Genomic DNA, 17,906 nt, shown 5'->3' on the forward strand with positions numbered 1-17,906 from the left:
ACCCTGGCACCCACATGCTTCGGCATGTCCATCTTCCTCTTGGCATGGTGTCTCTCTTCATCGGTTCACCTGAATACGGGGAGCATAATGGGGGTTGACTGGCTGTTGGCTGCGCTGGACTCGTGAAATACGAGATTTCCGCCGCCCGAAAGAAGATTGATAGCTGTCGCTGGTGGTGGTGATGTGGTCGCTGGTGATGGGGATGGTGAGGGACAAGCGTCATTTTGACGCCTAGCGAGCCTTACCTGAGTCGCAAGGCCTCCCTGTGCCCCCGGGCTAACTAGGCCTAGGCTTCACATGGCTCGCTAACTTAGACCTGACTAGCCTCAGAAGCCTGGAAACCCCGCCTCTAGGTGATCCCGTTGGCGCTCCCACACCTGCTTCCTCCTCTCTAACTTAGGCATCTTACTTCTGTCTGACCACGGCATCATCACAAGACCGAGCAACTCCCATCACCGCGGACAATGTTTCCGAACTCTGGTCGAACAACATCCTCTCATACTTCCTCCATGTAGTACACCACTTCGCTCGGTATCTGTTCGCGTTACGTGTATCTTTATGCCAAAATGCCCACGACAGATCCTGCCCGACGCCGTCGACAAAATTGTGAGAATCAAAAACGATGGCGACAACGACAGCTCGACAAGATCCAGCTTCTTCAGGATGAGTTAGAGCATACCAGGGCTCGAGTGCGCGAGCTCGAAGGTGAATCTTACGACCTGCGCATCCTGCTTCGCAATTCTGAGATGAAGTCTGAAGCGCAACAAGCAGCGCACGCCACTCAAGCTGCTGCGTCTCTCAATCCAACGCCACCATCAATTGGCACTGAAACCGGCATGGACAGGTCTCAAGATCTGGACTCAAATCCATTCGGGTCTATTTTTCCTGCTCCAGGCCTGGCTAACCTGCCTGCTGGATCAAGCAGCTCCGACGGCACGTATGAAAGTACTGCCACTCCGGCTGAAAAAGGCTGGGAGTCTCTTCCTGACTCTAACAATTTAGCGTCTAAACCTAGACAACGATTCCCAAACGCCATAGACGCCACTTCTGAACCTTCCGAAGAAGACTGGGCGAGTATTGTTATCACCGGAAGTGAGGAGGGGACGAGGGTCTCGCCACCTCTTTCGAGCGAGCAGGCCGGTTTCACATCCAGTTCAAAGAATATCCCACCCTATAATCAGTGGTTTGATCCAAGCTACTGGGTAGATGGCATCCCATCGGATGACGTGGTCGAGACGATATCCACCCCTTCTGACAAAACTAAAGCCGTGGGAATGACTGAGCAAGCAGTACTACGTGCCGCCGGCCTTAGTTTAATGCAAATTCCAACTTTGCCGGTGCGAGATCGATCGCCCAACTGTCTGCCATGGGCCTATGAAGACAAACAGTTTCAAGATGAGCAATCGACAGGCTATGGGGAAGCCAGAGGTCCGGTCTCATACACAAATGACATCTACTTTAATTGGCCAATGTATTCGATCATTGGAGGTGCAAGTGCGATTTGGAGGAACATGGTGAATTTCCCTGACACCACACACATCTCTCAACATATTCTGGCTTTTCAAAAGGTTCTCCACGATGCTTTCCGTCATTTACTTGTCAAGTAAGTGTCCCTTGTTCTGATCGTTCCCTCGACAAACAGATCTGCTCTGTCGCTGTTGCTTACATGTCGTAAAGACCTCCAGATTTTCGGGAAAAAGTGGTGGCCGAGGCCTTTTCCTGGCTGATCGAATCCGCTTGGCCGTCCAGCGAGAGTTGCTTCAAGATGATGGTATGGACGACTGTTCTTGACCGCCCCACCCCGGACACGCATCGTTGAGCTGACCTGTTCCTCTTATATCTTTTCACCAGACCGTGTACCGTCACATCTTCAGCTTCGAACTCTTTCGCATTTTCCCTTGCCAAGCGACCTTGGAAAGGATTCACCCGCTCTACCGACCCACGGAGCTACAATGTCTGGTTCCTCATTCTCCGGCCATTGACTGGCTGCCTTGGCCTGACATCCGCGAGAGATGCATCAAGATGCAAGACAAGATCAACGTGGATCAACTGTGCCAGGCAAGCCTGGAACATACGATAGTCGAGCCAGCCGCCACTTATGCAGTGAGGAGCAGCAACAGCAACCAGTCCCGATTAGCAGGGGGTTCTACTTTCCGCATTTGGGACATGTACCTTCTGGAAAAGGCCGGACGTGGGAGGTTTTCGATCTCGAAATCGTCCATGACTTATGACCCGGCTTCGCGGGACTTGTTGGCCCTGGTACACCAACACAGCCTGCCTATTCAAAACATCGAGCATCTGCGCATTGCTTCGCCATTCTACGACCGCTACCCCGACTTTAAGATTGGCAGATGCGAGTCCAAATATCCAACAGTCCCACTCCATGTGCCGCGCGAGGAGAGGCTGGGATATCCGTCAAAGTTCAAACCCGAGTCGCTGTCGAGTTTGCAAAGTCGAGTCAATGCTTTGTTGGCGGAATGAAGCTTTTCAGCATAGCCTTGATTGACGCTTGGAGTAGAGTCCGTTGCCATCTGTCCCTTGAACTGGTCTTATGCTTGCCGCGGCGCCATCAGCAAGTGGCAAGGAGGATGTGTGGAATCAGTCAGGCGTCGGCGGTTGGACAACTTTGAGGCAAGACTTCAGGGTTACATGGCATGGCCAGCTTGTTGCGTCCATTGCGGCATTTCTCGTCAAGAATCACCTGATGTAAAGTCCTTTTCGAAGAGCAAAAGTTATCAGGTGAAAGGGAAGAAAGCGACACGAGCTACAGTGAAGTTCTACGCGAGAAACGAAAGAAATCAACCCCCCCGGCCTCTGGATCGATGGGGAGTGTGAAACCCATAGGCCATAAACTACTGCGCGCAGAGTACACAACGCGATGCTGAGGGGGGGATACGGGTCACTTGTACAGTGTATGAGGTCTGAGTTCAGGCACCCAGCAAGAGTGCGTGCCATCAAGACCTCGCCTGGTCTTGTCGTGTCGCGTGGGCCTCGGTCCGAATGAGACCGGCCCATCCTTTTCTACTGTGCAGATGCAGTGCCGAACGTGTTTTGTTGGGGCCAAGTTGTCTGCATGGGCATCTGCATCTCTGCAACTACCTTGCATTGGGAGTACAAAGTACATCCATCCACCACACAACAAAGGCGAAAGGCGACAGCCGCCCGACTATCTCCCAATCAACGGACTCGTTTTCCAATCAATGGCTCTTCTCAGAGCCGCCGCCATACCCAGTCCACAAAAGCAGAGCGCTCTGCACTAGTTAAGGTAGTTGGCGTTCCGCGTCCTCAGGGCCACAGATCTGGAATGGCTGTGTAGTAGTACGGAGTACAGAGGACGTGGTACAGAGTACACAAGCCTGCGCAATCCATTCCAGTCGTGTGCACTAACTAGGCTTGGTGTCAATATGTCTATTGCCAGTATCATCATTTGAGTGACAAAGGGCTGAACTGAGGGTTACTGGCAGTTTACGGGACTCACAGTCTGAATGCATCCAAGGGGGGGCTTACCCCGTATCAGGCCACGCACAGAACGGAGCGGTTCATCAAGGGGGGAAAGGGACACTAACCATGTTCTGGATACTTGTTTTCCTTGCTAGTTTAGTGAGAAACTCCCATGGGATGTGAAGGTGGAAACCTGTGTATGCTCCGTCACTTTTGTACATGTTTAATATCATCCACCACCCCTACTACTAGCTAGAAGGCCAACGGTTGAGACGGGTCTACACCTGGATTCACCATGAGGACATGAATGCATGCATGACACGTGTTGTTTCGGCGCTCGAAAAACAGGGCTGTCCTACTGTACCCTGTTTATGCCCTCCCGCTCTCAGGTCTTAGCTGGGGTATGTCCACAACGCATATTCCGGACAGTAAACTAACTAGTATAGCACACACACACACACACACACTCTCTCTCTCTCTCTCTCTCTTTCTCTGTCTCACTCACACACACACACACACACACAGACACACACACACACACACACACACACACACACATCCCCTGGACCTCGGTGGGTTGACATGCCAGACAGCTCAGGGTTGCGATAAGATCGGTTCGGTCGTCGCATCGGACCAGAGTGCGGTTGTGGGCCCCTCAAGTATTTCGTCCCAGTACAGATGGCGTTTCAGCATGTCGGTGAAATCCCGCAGACTCATGAAGTCCCGATTGCGCCGATCATCATCAGTACTACTGGTACTGGTACCACCACTAACGGCGTTCATGGATTCTCTCAGCCGGTTGCAATACCAAGCTCGCGTCTGTGGCGAGGTCGACGTGACTCCCCCCATGACCGTCATCCAAATCATCAATTCGGGACAGTCGATCTTATTATCGTCGTCGCGAGTAGTGGCCGCTGCCTCCTCCTCCTCCCTCCTCCTCGTCCTCTTCTTCTTCTCGAGTTTCTTCAAACACGTCTTCAAATCGTTACTCACGCGGGTTCTGAGAATGTACGTCTTCGCCGACGGGAACAGGACCAGGTCACTGTAACAGACGAGACTGAGACGGACGCACTCCCGGAGGATGGCGGCGGTCCGGTGATCCACTGCCTCGTTGTTCCCGTGGTCGTCGGGCGGTGTCTGAGGGGGGACCGAGCACAGCATGTGTTGAAAATACAGTGCTCTGTCCTTGATGGCGAGAAGCCTTCCCATGTTCGGTTCGCGTGCGTGTTGGTATTGGTAGATGACCATGGTCAAGTGGCATGCCTCTTCGATGACATGCTCGAGCGGAGCCAGCAGCGCCTCCGGGGACAGCAGTGACGGCGCCTTGAATCCCGCGCCCAGGTTCTCGGCCAGCGCGGAGGCCTGCACGTCGTAGGGATCAACCGGTATCGTCGGCGCTTCGAGAGCCCAGGGGACCCGAGGCGGCTCACCGAGATGCGTGGCATAGCCAACGTCGATCCTGTGACGGTTTTCAGCACAGTAACCTCATTTCTTGAGACGTCTACACAGATCTTTGTTCTTTTTTTGGGGGGGGGGGTTGTGGGTGCTTTTTCGGTTTTTTCTTACATCTGAAGAATCCCCACCACGGCAGGGTGGACGTTTTTTACACCGCCCATGGCAGTCACGATGAATATGGCCGCGTCGTAGTGGAATCGGAGCGCGACGAATCGACCGTAGAGCTTGATGGAGAAAGCGTCGGACAGAGGAGCCGCTGGGAACGACTGTTTGAAGTCTGCCTCCAAGGTTGGCCCTCCTTGACCTGTGAGCCTCAAGACACTCATCAGAAGTTCATCAGTCGCGCGCCACGCCGGCTCCGTCAACACCTTCCGAAGGGCTTCGATCGCCCGGATCTGGTGCTGCAGGCGGACCTTTATCAGAGCGTCTTTGACCGTGGGATTATCCGCAAGCACGACGGCCGTCGTTGCTGCGTTGGAAACTTGACAGTGGAACTCCAATTGTGAATGCACTGCCGCCGCTCTCCAGGCCATGCGCAGCGCTGTCAAAGCAGGCCGCTTGAGGGTGGGAAATGTCGAAGGCCAAGTGGTTTCGTAGGCATATTCCAACGCTTCGTGCATGAGAAGAGGCAGTCGGCGGGAATTGTCCCCGTCGAAGGGGTCGACACCGGACTGGCCCAGAACTGTACGCGGACCTGGGACCGGGAGAGCTGTGTCTTGTTGCTGCCGTTGCCTTTGATGTATGACGGTATGAGTAAAGTTACCGGTACTTGTATGTCACAGACAGACAGACAGACAGCCAGACACCTTCATGGGCACTTCCTGAAGCAAAAAGAGAAAAGGGGGGGGGAAAAAAAAGAAAGGCTCACCGCGTCGTCCTCCTTCGACCGTCTGCATCGACACTTCTTTTCTTCCGTGAGTGGGAGACCCTCGCAGCATGGGAACGAGCGTCTGCATCCACCAGCTCGTCGTTCCTGGTCTTGACCTTCTTCGAGGGCTGAACGACGATGATTTTCCAAGGGTCCATGTCGCGACATGTTTTCTGAGAACAAACCGACGTCTTCCACTGCTGTCTCTTTATATCCACTCATCATTCTGCTCCAAGTTGCGCTATCAGAGACGTAGCTTTGCTCCAGAATGGAAATGGGGTGGCCTCTGCTCTGGCAAAAATGTCAGCAATTACGAACGGCGCATTTCACGAAGCCACTGGCTCGTCTGTCTGTGGTTATCTCCTGACCCTCATTCTAGACAGTCGGATCCCGTCGTGGTTTAGCCCCATCGAGGCCTTCAGCGTTGGGCGTTCTAGCCTTTCCCATTCACTTGATTTTGATCTGTTCCATGCACATCGTGAAATGCCGCCATATCGGGGTTGGCGCCGAGCGAGCCTGCGCCCGCGTCCTCACGAGATATTTTCTTCATCAATCGTGACCTCACGGTTGAGATCCTCATAACCGGGCACTCGCTCTTCCCAGAATCTCTCTCCCATCTCCTCTCTACTCAGTTGTGGCGACGCACCGAAAAGAAGTATGGTTGACATAAGCCTTGAGGGGGGAGCTTAGCCGTCTAGGGTGCGAGGCTCCTCGCCGGGATAGCTCTAGCCGTCTTATTCAGCGTGACTAGCTGGAATCAGCAAAAGCTCGGTGGTATTCTATATCTTTCCCTGGTACGGTACTCCGTATGATACTCGTGATGGATCCTCGGTTTCTTGTTTTGCCATTCTTGCGGGACACCGGACTACTGGGTCTTTTGCCCGCAATAAGTATCCTCTCCATGACCTTTGTTTCCCCGTGCGTTCATCACTGACTGTGGAATCGCTGTGGACTGCTGCGTCACTGTCCCCATGTATGTGTATGCATGCATACATAAAGTGTAGCCCTCTTCTGATTCCTGACTCGGCTGTATGCTATATATCCACGCCAGCCCCCACTGGCCACAATGATGCCGAGGTTCAACACTAACCCGTATACACAATCATCGAGGTCCATAATCAGCCCGTGTACAAACTGATACCCAGGTCCAAGGGTTCGAGAGTTGAGCACTCGAATCCGACTTGCTTCGGATCGTAGTCGCGTTCTCTCCGGCCTTTGTATCAACCACCGTGATCACGTCGGGTCTGTAATTTGGAGAGTCTGTCTTCGCATCTCGCAAGGACGGGGCGTGATTGAGTGAGTGAGCGAGCGAGTAAGACGAGTAGTCGTCGAAAAAAAAATGACAATATGGATCCAACTGGCGTTAGCTGACTGCCCTTTTCTCCATCAGAACAGTCATCACGCCGAGAATGAGACCACTGTCAGACTCATGCAAGTGAGAACCCAAGCCAGTAGATTCGACCGACTAGACATATACGTGAGAGGAGCAGCACCATTGGACGACTGGGTTGAGAGACTGCCAGCTCCACCTCCGCCGCTAGATCCTGACGCTCCATCATCGACAACCTTCAGACAGGACATGTACGCCTTGGTATTGATATTGGCATTGGCATTCGACGAAGCCGAAGTGGAAGAGGATGCGTCGTAGAAGACACTGACGACCGGGGTGATGGAGTAGAAAAAGGGTGTGTGGTCGCTGGACACTTCCTCGGACCTGACGGTCTGCGTCTCGATCAGCGCGACATTGTAATCCTCTCCCCCAAGGGTGGGATGACATGATGAGCTTTGGAGCGGTGGTGACAACGGGGCATTGGCGCCGGTAAGGTCTGAAAGAAGATAAAACACGGCGCATCAGTCCCAGTCCCAGTCCCATCATCAGTTCCGACCGGACGTTGTTGACATACCTTTCGCGACAATACTCCCCCACGTAACAGTTGCCAGCCCCCTACAACTCTGCGGCGGGTTTCTCTCAAGTATATCTTGTAGCTTGGCACAAGCATCTTCGGCCTTCAGCAGCGTCTGGATCTGCGTCTCCGCCTGGTCGAGCAAGTCGGTCGCGCACCCTTCACCCAAGGCAGCGCCGCACGTCATGCTCCCGAATTCGCTGTTGTTCAATGATATGCTCCGCGCGATCCCTTCAAAGAACAGCGCACATCCCGCGAATGCGCTTGTGCCACTCAGATCCAGCGTGGGCGGGTACCCGAGGTAGAAGTTCTTGGTAAATAGGGTGTTTGACGTTGATGACGCTGTCGAGGAGAGAGCGCCGACCGTCCACGTCAATTCTACCGATTCGGATTCAGGCGACGACAACGACGATGTGGGAAAAGTGGCGTTGAACGCGGTGGCTCCAAGAAAGACGTTGGTCGCGTTACCGACCGTGCAGCCTGTATTTGATGAGCAGCCGGGGATCGAGGTACATCCGACAAGAGTGCCGTCGGATTGCTGTTGCGCCGTGGAGAGGCATACTAAGGAGGAGAAGGTGACGATAAGGCCGAAGGCGTCCTTGAGGAGTGATGACGCCTTAGATGACGGTGATGCCATTCGTCTCAAATGTGAGGTAGGCATCATGCTGGACACGCCTTACATGCACGGCGATTTGATGGTGGTGATTGATCCACTGTGCCGTTGTGCTGTCGATCTCGACGGAAACCGTCCTCAGCTCAGGTCCTCAGCTCAGGTAAGAAGAGTCAATAAGAACAGGTCAGAAGAAGAGGTAGAGGCAGAAGAGAGATGTCAGGTCCAGAGTATGTACTCTGTAGGTGTGAGATAGTACCGAGTATGCATGTGCCTCATCCACACACCCACACGCTCACTCACACGGGTAAAATGGCAAGGTAGTGAGTAGTAATAATAGCTCCAAATCTCATTGCTTGTTCTTGACGCAAGATGTTTGCCATGCGTCTATCTCAACTTACTTAGCACCGACTGTACCCTTGTGCCTTGATACCAAAAAGGCATACAGATAGATGGGTATCCATACCCGTCTCCCATGCGCCGACATGCCGGGCCTGATCCAATAACAGCCGTTCCAGCCCCTACCTAACACACCCGACAACTGGAGCTTGACTGCCATACTATTCCCACACGGGAGTAGAAGTCGAGATAGAAAAGCGGCTCGAACATACCTGCTACCTACTCAGCGAATCGCAAGGGAGGCCACTTGGAAAGATCAAAAATAACGAATCGATATTATTAGTATAGGACTTCGTGGCCAGCGGCGCCAATGCAAGTAATGCAGTAGTTGGGCAGGGATCGTCTTTCGACGCGTAGATTCTGCTCGTCAAAGGCGAACATTCGCCCGTGACTGGCCACTTCGAACGTGATGCTGGCAATGAGGTGCCAGGCTAACCGGCTTTTGGCGCCTTCGACAAGGATGTATGAACGTTGCTACATCGTTATTGATCGATTGACAAGCGCCGAGGTGGGAACCAATTGTCTAAAGATAAACCCACGCCGGTTCCAGGGTGCTTTGGCGTCGTTCTCGTCTTTTACCGAGCGCTTAGAGAGATCTTCGGTCCACGGGAACGCTGTCCAATATTCGTAAAGAATCGTGAACGGAAGCAAATCGAATCGTCTTGTGCAGCTAGATTTGCACGTGAGAAAAGATGAAACGCTCAAAAGTACTCGTAGAACGACCTAGACTACACTAGGCTGTCGAGGGACATCCTATCTCCTCCGTACTCACAGGCCGGGTGTGGGATGTGGAATAAATGTCAGCAAAGCTCTTGCTGGCATGAAATCCTTTTGCTTCGGACAGAAACGACAAAATACCTCAGGTCATTGGTGACAGGAATTACGCCTCGGCCTTTCGCCTTTGCCTCTCATCCGAGTCATAGAATCGAAACAACTGCACGAATGAAAGTATGGAGTACGGATACCAATTGCTGATAATGCTGCACACTCGCTCAAGGATGCTAACCTCTAACGCTAGACAGATCAGGCCTATTGCGCTACTGCTGACTATCACAGCAAGACCCCATGGTCGTCGGAATATCCATACCATGAAGCTAGATAAGTCAATACCGAGAAGAGAAGTCTGGCTTCCTGTTGCTCACCCACTGTGCCGCGTTCAAACTCCACGCTTGCTTGATGAAGATCCTCCTCCACAACAAAAATGATGCTGTAATCGACTATTCTCTCTCCAGACCAAAACAAGATTATCCCATCCCAATGCGTGCGGCTTTTCATGCGTCTGCTAAACACCATCTTGAATCATCACCAATGCTGGAAACCCCAATTAAAATGTTGTACCATCATCCCGCCAACGTACATCTCGTGTTCTTCATTGAGTCATAGTCACATCTTGATCGGTATCTTCCCTCGGCGCGTGCTCGTGTTGTTCGACTGGGAGCTCCATACTGGGATCCACCGGCGTTGCTGGAGTCCTCACAACGCGTTCCATCATCTCAGAAGGCAATAGTGGCAGTTCACCTTGTTGATCCGAATCGGTTCGAGGAAAATCAGGTCGAAGTTGCTGAGCGGCATCTGCTTCAGCTAGGGCTTGTAACATGGCTTCCCTATGTGCCTCCTCTCTTAGACGTGATCTTTCGCGACTCCGTGCCGCTCTACTAGTCCGGCCACCTGAGTCTGTCTGACTAGGTGGTGTCGACGCGTAACTTCGTGGAGGAAGTAGCAAGTTCCCCAGCCTTGATCGACTATTGACACGCGACACTTGAGGACTATTGGATCTAGAGCCATGTCGACTCCCAGACCGGCTTCCAGGTATTGTCGACATGATCGCCTCGTGGTTGGCGTCAAAGGCACTGAAGCCAGGTTCAGGTCGAAGGTATGAAACTCGTACGTCGCCGGGATTTCTGAGAGCGGCTCCAGGCATGGGCCGCCTAGAACCCTCCGATGCGAAAAGGTGTACGTTTGGATATCCTTGTTGTTGTGTCCTGGAATCCTCTATACCGAAATAACTTGCTCGTCGATCATGCCCGTAGCGACCACCCCCAATGTCCATAGGTCTGGAGCTGCCCTCACCGTACCCGTGCAACGGCACAGGCGGTGGGCCAAACAAGCCGTCAGATGATTCGAGGGTATGTCGCCTAGACGGTGTTCGCGACGAACTTCTTGGACGGTCGCCGTATGGTAGGGCAACAAACAACGGAGATGCTGCTGGACTTCGGGATCGACCCTCCATTCCATCTTGCTGGAAAAGATTGCCCGTGTTCATCAGGTTGAGGCTGGTGCGATCATCGTGTCCAAAAGCTACTCCTGGCGTCCACGGTCCTACTTGTTCTAATGGTACGAAAGGCATCTCGATGTGATAGCTCGGGAGCTCGTGCAAGCTTCGAGGACGTTGCTGCCGGGACCGCGGCGTGGTCGTAAATGGTGCACCATGACGATGGGGATTCAGTACTGGGTCCATTAGTTGGTCGTTTCCATCAATTGTGCCATCATCCGAAACGGTATCTGCTCCAGGACTGTCCACTCCGTCGAGAAGGCTGTCATCGATAGCCTCACGACCTTCTCGCTGAGCTTCGTCCATCGCCATGCGCAGCAAATAGTCTCGGAGCCGCTGAACGCCTTCCCCTGAAAAGACGCAAAAGACGTCACGCTGTGGATGGGTGAATTCAGCGGGGGCGTCTCGACAGAACCGAGTCAAGTCTTCGCGAAGGAAAGCTTGCACACCCGTCAAGGATAGATGAGTGAGTCGGGGACAATTGTGAAGCAGAGCCGTGATGCCCTATGACTCAATTAGCACATTCGAAATTCAACTCCATCTGCGTCTAAACCATACCTTGAGTGTGAGATTGACACAATAACTGAGGTGCACCCGCTCGAGGGACACAAACTGTTGAGGGACACCAAGTTTGCCAGTGGGGCTGAACAAAACCGGACCATGAGCCAAAGCCATGATGCTAGAGTCGGTCAGATTTTGACATTTCACGAGCCCAATTCTGCGGAGTTTTGGTAGTTGCGCCAGGTGACGGACACTCGCGTCGGTCAGTCGTGAACAGCAAGCTAGATCAATATACCTGATTCTATTGCAGGCCTTGACTAGTTGGATGACCGCGTTATCGGTCAGATTGACGCAATGTCCGAGGTGGATGTAGTGTAAGTTCTTGGTCAATTTGCATATGGAAGCCACAGCACGATCCGTGATATGCCGGCATTTGGCCAAGACCAAGTTTCGCAATCGTGGTGCTGCAGGAATGATTCTCGCGATGGCATCGTCACGAACCTGCTCGCAGGCCGTGAGATCCAATATGCGAAGGGCGTCGAAAGATAGTCTCGGCGAGAGATTGGTGAAGGCAGCATCATTAATGTCGATGCAATGAGCCAATCTCAACTCCCTCAGATGGGACAGATTGGACAGCAGAGCTGTGACGGACTCAGAACTGATTGAATGACAACCGGCCAAGTCGATTTCCAGGATTGATCGACAATTCCGTGCGACTGCGGTGATGGAGGCGTCTGTTGCTCGAACCACGCCGTTGAGCTTCAGTCGTTTGAGCTGTCGACAGTGTTGCGCTATTTCAATCAGAGACTCATCCGTGATGTTTGAACAATTGGTGATGTTGAGGCCTTGTAGTTTGGGACAGTTTTCAGCCACCACATGCAGCGTCCGGTCCGTCAAAGCATCAATGTCTGTCACGTCTAGGGCTTGCAGCTTTTTACTTCCGTCAACTAGTCCTGCTACGCCAAAATCGGTCAGTTTGGAGCAATTTGTCAGCGTGAGGCGTTCAACAGCCTTGCAATTCATGAAAGGCTGAACCGTTCCATCATTGATTTTATCCGCGATTGCTGACAGATTGAGTCTCTTGACCATTTCATGATATGGAAAATAGCTTCTTTCGCCCTGTCCGAGTGCTGAAACCACGTTCAACAGGTTCGACCATTTGTTGCATAATGGCCTATGCCACAGAATGCCCACGGCATACAGCGCCCAGTGGTAGGAGACCAACATGCAGTTTCGTAGATCGGCCGTACTCGTCAATTTGGCCAAGATTGCCATCAAGATCTCTGGGGGAAGTTTCGAGATGGGCGACATGCGATGGATCTGGTCGAGATCAATGTCATCGTCGCAATCTCGAATGGCCGTGACTGCGCCCAGGGATGACTGGGAATCATTAGGATGAGCCATAAAATAGTCTGTATCCTCATCGTCCCCAGGGCAAGGAGAACTGTCCGAACTGTCGGATTCGACCGTGACAGAACTCATATTTCGGGTGTGAATTGGCGATATTCGGAATCGTATATCGTCTGCCATTGTGTAGGGAAACGCTGCGTTCGACAGATCGTTTGAGGTAGAGGTAGGACGAAGTTATCTCTAGTAGGCAACGAAGAGAAGTCTTTTGTTTTGTTTTGCGAAATCGCATCCAAGGTCAACGATTCAGTGAAGAGGATCGAACACAACAATCGACGTGAAGACAGTCATGGCGCGGGCGTCAACCGGGAATTTCTGTGCTTGAATGTTCCGGTTGCGGTCGGTTGGAAGCTTTGACCTGAACAAGGACGATCTCGTTGACGCAGCCACCGACCGTGTAAGGCTCTGGCTGGAAGAAGCAATTGTTCGAGTTGTTGTGTTGTGGTTGGGGTAACAATACGTGAGGGTAGGAGAATAGGAGAAGCGGGAGGCGGCGGTGGTGACAAGGAAGACGATCGGCGGTGGATTGGGGGTTCGTTCGTCTCGGACAGGAAAGGAGATGGGATGTCGAAGGGTGATGCAGTAGAGGGTTATGGTGATTGAGGATTCGACTGCAGGTGAGAAGACAATGGGAAATGGTGGAAGATCAGCAGGCGCAGATGGAGTATGAGCCGAGTTGCGGTGGTGTCTGTGGTGGTTGAGACAGCCTCTCTGCCTGAGTTAGTAATGATGATGATGATGGGAAGGAGGCGGACGACTGTGCCAAGGGCTGTGATAGCCTCATGCTTTGGCCTCAGGTACGGAATACGCAGGAGGGACCTCGTGGCCGATGCCCAACTTACCTGGTACCAAGTGATCAAGATGGTAATAGGTAATAGCCCCAGCTAAGGTTTACAGTAGGTGCTCAGGGAAATTGACCAGGCGCACGGTGCCTGGGAGTATTGGGCTCTAGGGGGGTGTCAGTTTGCGCTGTTTGGGGGGTCGTTGCGCCTACAAGGATTAATCCAAGCCACCCGCGCCCTCTGCAATGGGATGACGTCTAGTGTGTCCTCGTGCTCCATCCCCGCCACCTTTATCTACCAGGACACATACTGCTGAGCACCTTGCACTTTTCTTCGATCCGCAGCCTCTGGAAGGATTTGACTGCGCATTATTTCGATGCTATTTTGCTTTCATCTATGGAGCATAACTTGGCTCACCCGATAAACTATACGCAAACACTCCTCACACTCTCCCACACGCTTCCTTATCGCCAGGGATGACGGCTGCATGCGTCTATGCTCCTCTCCAACCGATCGATCTGGTTGGTATCATTGGGAGATAACGTACCGCTGAAGACTTCTGGTCAACCCACAGCGCATATAGCACGAGTACGAGAGGCGGACATGCAGATCTCGAATCAGAAGCGAACGGTGAATAAGAAGTCAGTCTTTCAACTTCTGTTGTTGAATATGTGCGCATGATGGATCCCCATGACCTCCGTTCCAATAGACAGATGGTACGTCGGAAGGGCACTTTACAGACCCATTCTCCTGCAGATGGGAGCCGATACTACTCTGTAGTACGGAGTACTAGTATTGGTGATGAAGTAGGGTCAAGATGATGTATACGTTGTAGGCGACCTACTACCCACCTACAGTATTGGCCTAGACTAGTTTGTACGCTGGTCGTCTTCTCCGTCAAGGATCTCGCAACATGTCTGACCACATGCTGAGCATATCCATACCAGGATTCACATTGCGCATGCCTGGCGACTTGGGAGTTATCCCTCGAACAAGGCGAGCTCTGACGACGGCAAGTAATCACGCCGACATTGCATTGCCGGTTCTCTTGGTGGCTCGTGCCTACAGTATCTCGCAGTAGACTATCATATTGTACTATTGGCCTTTCTGCTAGTTGGCGGCGTTGGAAAGGCCCGAGTCGCCGACGCCGTGCTCATTCACTTCGGCACTCCGTGATTGACGTTCGGCTCAGCCTGAGAGCTTGGGGACAGCGAGCTCTATGGTTTCAGTCTTTGTCAAAGCCTTCGAGTGATACCAAACTTGCTCAACGACACTCGACTGCCTGGTGCCCACGATGACTATGCGCGTTGACTATTCAACTAACATGTGGCCGGTCCCAACCAAATCTAGTTAGATCCAAAGAGCCGTCAATCGATGTTTGGCCACCGTAGATAGACAGAGCAGAAGAACGAGCAGCAGTCGCAGCTTCACAATCTCAGGGTAAAGAGTACCTAGGATTTGAATCTGAAGGGATTTGGACTGTGGCGACAAGTGCAATTGCGACAGACATATACCCGTAGGTGTTGGATATCGCCCGAAGATTTCTCCCGTCATGTTCAACATTTGAAATGATCGGCATTCTGGAGCTTGATTTCAACTGGCATGAAATATCAATCGGACAAGAGAAAACAGTGACAAGACAACAGGCCAGGAGAGTCTTTGCATGACAATCTAACGACGCACTCGGCTTCTTCGTGACCAACTACGTGCAGCCATCTCAGCAACTCACACGACATCAGAGTAGCCGATCTGGAAATTTTTGTGTTTTTGCCCCAAGGACATTCCTAGATGTCCAAAAAACGTGCAAAATATGCGTTTGGTTGCCAATCAGAGATAACTTATTTGTTCGTGCTGAGCCCGGTCTTCCCTTCAGTACCTGCTGATTGACGACTGATTATCCATCGCTCCAACATTGGACTTTGTTTTCTTCTCTTTTTCTTGCAACTCGTCAAAATGGAAATACTCCGCGCATAAGGTAGGAAGGAGGCTAAAACCTCTATCGGAGCTCGTTGAATCGTTGCCGGGAACATGTAACATGAGACCCAAAGTCTTCTACACCCAGATGCCATGTATAGACACGCTAGCTAATTGCATGTCATCCCAAGACTTGACCCCTAAAAAAGGAAACTGTACAATGAAGGAATGCCGAGAGCGAGCCACCGGCAAGAAGCCAGAACTCTACTCCCCTCCCCTTTTCGCACCCTTCGCCCAGTCCCTTAGTATGTTTTTGCGGATCTTTCCAGTACTCGTCTTGGGGAGCTCAGGTACAATTTCGACCTCGCGTGGGACCATGAATTTACTGATTCCAGGATGATTTCGCGACCATTGGATCACATCTTCGCCAGTCGTGTTCGAGCCCGACTTAACTGTTATGAAAGCCTTTGGCCGCTCTCCCCAATGGCTGTCGCTCACCGCAGCCACTCCGCATTCGAGAATGTCAGGATGAGTGACGAGGAGGGACTCGAGAGCAACGGAAGATATGTTCTCACCGCCTGAGGTATGTTAGGTATTGTACTGGCGCCGATACGAGAACTGAACTCACCTGAGATGATAATGTCCTTGGCTCTGTCAAGAATCTGGATGGCACCGTCCTCATGCCAAACAGCCAAGTCACCTGAATGTAGGACACCATCTTGGAATAACTTCCTCGTTGCCGCTTCGTCCTTGTAATATCCTCTGGCACAAATGTTGCCGATGAAGACGATTTCGCCAATTTCTTGGCCGTTCTTTTCAACGTCAACAACGGTCCCAGGGGGAACCTCGGTCTTGATCACCCGGCAAGGCAGAGAGGTGATGAAGCCATGACCTTGACGAGCCATTTTGGCGTACTTATCTTTGACGTTAGGATATTGGTGCCATTCTGGCATGATGTACCCCTTGGTGATGGGCCCGTATGTCTCGGTCATGCCGTAAACATGCACCGGCTGAAGATTGAGACTGGTCATCTGCTCAAACAGATGTGCTGTAGGGGGACTAGCCGCTACAGTGACTCGCACCGGCTTTGGAAGCGGCGCGGCGTTCGAGTCCGCGCAAAGAAGAGTGTTGACTGTTGGGGCTGCACAGTAATGGGTGATTCCCTCATCTCTCAGTAACCTCCATATTTCGGGGTAGTCGATCTTTCGGAGACAATAGTGTGTCCCCCTCGCTGCTGTCACGGCCCAAGGGAATGTCCATCCCATGGCGTGAAACATGGGTAAGGTCCAGAGGTATTTGCAGCGCTCTCCATCGTGGTATGAGAGACCCGACTCGACGACATTGCCCAAAGCGCCCAGGTAGCAACCGCGGTGGGTGTATTCAACGCCTTTGGGTCGAGCCGTCGTTCCAGAAGTATAAGCTAGTGCGTTAACTGAGAATTCGTCCGGGGCTTGCGACTCTAATTGATCCCAACCATAGGCGCCCTGCTCTTGGTCATACTGAAGCCCTTCCAATACGGCTTCATCGAATGGCCCACATAATTGGCCTTCTATGGCATCTGTGTCTGTGTCGATGATTACGGGTACTGTGGGATGTTTCTGCTTATAGTCATCGAGCAGTCCAACGAACTCGGCATCCACGAGGATGGCGTCCACATCGGCATGATCGAATATGTACGCAATGTCGTCCTTTTTCAGGCGGTAGTTAATAGCAACGTTGATCGCACCTGCAGCGCCAATACCGAATATAGCCTCGAGAAAGGCCGGTGTGTTCGTCGCTAGTATTCCCACTCTCTTGTAACCCTTCTTTTTGATGTAGTATGCAAATCCACGGGCACGGTCTGCAAATTCTATGTATGACCGCCGTAGGATCTTGTTGTTCGCTGTCCGGTGGTAGATGGCTTCGGCGTTTGGCTCAATGGCTGCGGCGCGCGGGAGAAAGAAGCAAGGAGAGAGTGTATGATGATTGTACCATGAGGGGCTCCCGACTTTCCGGTTATCGATTACCAGGTTGTCAATGGGCAGACCCTGAGAAGGTGTAGACGAGGAGGGAAGAAAGTGCCCGACCAAATTCGCCAGGCGAGACTTCGGGATAGACATGGTGGTGGACCAGCTACAGAGACAAGATCATGCCGAACCTGGACGTGGAGAGGAGAGGTAGAAGGACTGCCCAAAGGTACAAACAACTGCTCAGAGTTACGCCAGTGAGAGCCATGGGACAGAACTATATATTGCGTCCATCGAGACAGCGAGGAAGGAACCTATAAGGGACGACCAGTGAGGCCCAGTGGGCTCGAACCCCGGCCAAGATGCCCACCACCGCTGAACCGAGGTTTTTGCTCTGTCTGGGGAAA

At 52.3% G+C, this 17,906-nt stretch overlaps 5 protein-coding genes across 5 annotated transcripts; 1 reads left to right on the top strand and 4 right to left on the bottom strand.

Annotated features, from left to right (window-relative positions):
* Positions 1–566: 566 nt before the first annotated feature.
* On the top strand, positions 567–2,481 carry PV08_08437 (uncharacterized protein; the record flags this gene model as incomplete). Its single annotated transcript, XM_016382763.1, has 3 exons — positions 567–1,603; positions 1,678–1,771; positions 1,852–2,481. 3 exons carry the CDS (start codon positions 567–569, stop codon positions 2,479–2,481), a joined length of 1,761 nt encoding a protein of 586 aa, XP_016233466.1.
* A 1,554-nt stretch (positions 2,482–4,035) lies between these two features.
* PV08_08438 (uncharacterized protein) lies at positions 4,036–5,922 on the bottom strand (the record flags this gene model as incomplete). The annotated part of the gene is made up of 3 exons (XM_016382764.1): positions 4,036–4,900; positions 5,008–5,628; positions 5,765–5,922. The coding sequence occupies 3 exons, from the start codon at positions 5,920–5,922 to the stop codon at positions 4,036–4,038; spliced, it is 1,644 nt and encodes a 547-aa protein (XP_016233467.1).
* Positions 5,923–7,162: 1,240 nt separating this feature from the next.
* PV08_08439 (uncharacterized protein) lies at positions 7,163–8,329 on the bottom strand (the record flags this gene model as incomplete). The annotated part of the gene is made up of 2 exons (XM_016382765.1): positions 7,163–7,590; positions 7,669–8,329. The coding sequence occupies 2 exons, from the start codon at positions 8,327–8,329 to the stop codon at positions 7,163–7,165; spliced, it is 1,089 nt and encodes a 362-aa protein (XP_016233468.1).
* A 1,717-nt stretch (positions 8,330–10,046) lies between these two features.
* PV08_08440 (uncharacterized protein) lies at positions 10,047–12,980 on the bottom strand (the record flags this gene model as incomplete). The annotated part of the gene is made up of 2 exons (XM_016382766.1): positions 10,047–11,453; positions 11,508–12,980. The coding sequence occupies 2 exons, from the start codon at positions 12,978–12,980 to the stop codon at positions 10,047–10,049; spliced, it is 2,880 nt and encodes a 959-aa protein (XP_016233469.1).
* Positions 12,981–15,817: 2,837 nt separating this feature from the next.
* PV08_08441 (uncharacterized protein) lies at positions 15,818–17,652 on the bottom strand (the record flags this gene model as incomplete). Its single annotated transcript, XM_016382767.1, has 2 exons — positions 15,818–16,131; positions 16,182–17,652. 2 exons carry the CDS (start codon positions 17,650–17,652, stop codon positions 15,818–15,820), a joined length of 1,785 nt encoding a protein of 594 aa, XP_016233470.1.
* Positions 17,653–17,906: the final 254 nt, after the last annotated feature.

Source organism: Exophiala spinifera, assembly GCF_000836115.1.
Source record: "Exophiala spinifera strain CBS 89968 unplaced genomic scaffold supercont1.6, whole genome shotgun sequence".
NCBI classification, from domain to species: Eukaryota; Fungi; Ascomycota; class Eurotiomycetes; order Chaetothyriales; family Herpotrichiellaceae; genus Exophiala; species Exophiala spinifera.